Source organism: Chanos chanos, chromosome 13, assembly GCF_902362185.1.
Source record: "Chanos chanos chromosome 13, fChaCha1.1, whole genome shotgun sequence".
NCBI classification, from domain to species: Eukaryota; Metazoa; Chordata; class Actinopteri; order Gonorynchiformes; family Chanidae; genus Chanos; species Chanos chanos.
The window spans coordinates 1570001-1572500 of record NC_044507.1 but is presented as its reverse complement, the minus strand read 5'-3'; the positions used below and the strand labels follow the sequence as shown (position 1 = coordinate 1572500).

General features: G+C 46.4%; 1 protein-coding gene across 1 annotated transcript in view; it reads right to left on the bottom strand.

Annotated features, from left to right (window-relative positions):
- LOC115826575 (protein tyrosine phosphatase domain-containing protein 1) overlaps positions 1 to 2500 on the bottom strand; it is a 7372-nt gene that overhangs the window by 2898 nt on the left and 1974 nt on the right. Inside the window, exons 3-6 of the mRNA XM_030790455.1 lie at positions 2452 to 2500; positions 2171 to 2308; positions 357 to 946; positions 1 to 14 (exon numbers count right to left, since the gene is read on the bottom strand). The exon at positions 1 to 14 is cut by the window's left edge and continues 226 nt beyond it; the exon at positions 2452 to 2500 is cut by the window's right edge and continues 70 nt beyond it. Of these exons, the coding sequence (XP_030646315.1) occupies positions 1 to 14; positions 357 to 946; positions 2171 to 2308; positions 2452 to 2500 (791 nt within the window). The remainder of the gene's footprint in view (positions 15 to 356; positions 947 to 2170; positions 2309 to 2451) is intronic.

The following is a 2500-nucleotide window of genomic DNA, read 5'->3' as shown; positions in this document are numbered from 1 at the left end:
GTAAACACTGTCTCCTAGAGAGGACAGAGAAATATTTTTGTCTTCATCCATGAACTATACTACATGCATGTTGTTAACTGATTAAATATGACATGAACTATACTACATGCATGTTGTTAACTGATTAAATATGACATGTTTTCTTTTCTCAGTGCTCTGATATCACCAACACTGGGTTTAGTGAAATCTGATTTTCTGTTACTATTTCAATCAAATGAGATTTGATTGGCTGGTTGGGTTGTGTAGCTCTCACCTCATTGGCTGTGATTTTACCCTGATCTGATTTGCTGTTACCATTTTAATGAGAATTTTTAATTCAAGAGATTCGATTGGCTGTTGCATTATTTTGCTCTCACCTCATTGGTTGCGATTTTACTCAGATCTGATTCGCTGTAGCTGTGTTTGTTCAACAACACCTCCCTCTTCCTCATCAGGAACCCAAAGGGCTCATCCCAGGACGTCAGCGACCCGACCGATGACGACAGAGACGCCCTGCCCCGCGGTCGTCTCACGTCTCTCAGGATGGGCAGAAACGTCTTCAGAGACAGAGTGTCCCTCACCGTTCGCTGTAGAGCCAAAAGGGCTGTCCTCCTGTCCAGTTCCACCTGGGCGTGCGGAGGACTGGCGACGCCCAGGGCGAGAGCGGACAGCTGGCTGCAGAGGAAGTGGACGATCTTCGGTGTGTATTTTAGGGAGCGGGCCTCTGGGCCGTGGAGAAGCAGCGACTGGCGGTGGAGGTACTGGTGCAGGGTGAAAGCTGCACCATGCCGTAGACTCAGTGAGGGGAACTGGGTTAACTGGGAGCCAAGTAAACGGGCAAAATCAAACACCAGGCTGATCTGAGCCCGGGTCTGAATGGAGCGGGGTCGTCTGATACGGACATAGTGCACAGCTTCACTCGCACTCACACGCAGCGTGTAGATCAGGTAGCAGGCAATCACAACACCTATTGTCAGACAGTGGAGATATCAAAATATCAAACTGAAAGCAAAACTTTATCATCAACTGCATTGTCATCTTTCCCCAACACGGTTGTCTGACACTAGGCTCTAGATCATTTTCACTGTAGCTGAGCAGCATTGATATCATGGCTGTAGTAGTTATTGTGGAGTCTGTGTGTGTGTGTGTGTGTGTGTGTGTGTGTGTGTGTGTGTGTGTGTGTGTGTGTGTGCGCATGTGTGTTTCTCTGTGTGTGTGTGTGTGTGTGTGTGTGCATGGTGTGTGAGTTGTGTGTTGTCTCTTCATGTTCTCTCTTTGTTTTTATTCTTGTAGCTGTTTACTGTCGCTGTGGGCTGTCTAAAGCTCATTTTGTAAAGCAGTGTATTTCTATTTGTGTGCTGTAGCTGCTGTAAACCCATGCTGAGGTGTTCTGTGTGTGAACGTATTGTTGTTTTTGTTACTAAGGCTGGTGTGGGTCAACCAGGGTAAACTGCAGTCGTGAAGGCGTCTGCGGTCATAAAGATGTGTTCTGTTGTGAAGGTGTGTGTGTAGCTGTAAAGGTGCGTGTAGTCAAAAAGGTGTGTGTGCGCTTGTAAAAGTGTGTGTAGTTGTGAATGTGTGTGTGGCTTTATGACATTGTAAAGGTGTGTGTAGTTGCAAAGGTGAGTGTGTGTATTTGAAAAAGTGTATGTGTAGTCGTAAAGATGTTTGCGTGGTTGCAAAGGGGTATGTGGCTGTAAAGGTGTGTGTGTGTGTGGTTGTTAAGGTGTGTGTGTGTGTGATTGTAAAGGTGTGTGTGTGATTGCAGAGGTGTGTGTGTGTGACTGTAAAGGTGTGTGTGTGTGTGGCTGTTAAGGTGTGTGTGTGTGGTTGTAAAGGTGTGTGTGTTGTTGTAGAGGTGTGTGTGTGACTGTAGGGGTGTGTGTATGTGTGGTTGTGTGTGTGTGTGATTGTAAAGGTGTGTGTGTGATTGTAGAGGTTTGTGTATGTGTGGTTGTAAAGGTGTGTGTGTGTGATTGTAGAGGTGTGTGTGTGGTTGTAAAGGTGTGTGTGTGTGATTGTAGAGGTGTGTGTGTGTGTGGTTGTTAAGGTGTGTGTGTGTGTGGTTGTTAAGGTGTGTGTGTGTGTGTGTGTGGTTGTTAAGGTGTGTGTGTGTGTGGTGGTAGAGGTGTGTGTGTGTGTGTGTGTGTGTGTGTGTGGTTGTTTAGGTGTGTGTGTGTAGGGGTCTTGCCTGTTCTGCCCAGGCCTGCGTGGCAGTGAACGGCCACTCTCCCCTCCTGCACAGAGAAGGCCAGAACTTTCACAGCATCCAGAATCCCCTCCAGAGACGACACCCCAAAGTCAGCCATGCCGTAGTTATAGAAGAAAACTACAAATGCAAATACAAACGCAAACATTTATTTCATTCATTGTGATAATGCAGGACATCTTCTGCCCATTAAGTCTCAAATCTGTACGTGTGTGTGTATGAGTCTTTGTGTGTGTGAGTGTGTGTGTTTGTGTATAACTCACTCTGGTTCTCCATAAAGATCTGTGGTGAGTATGTAAAGCCACTGTCTGG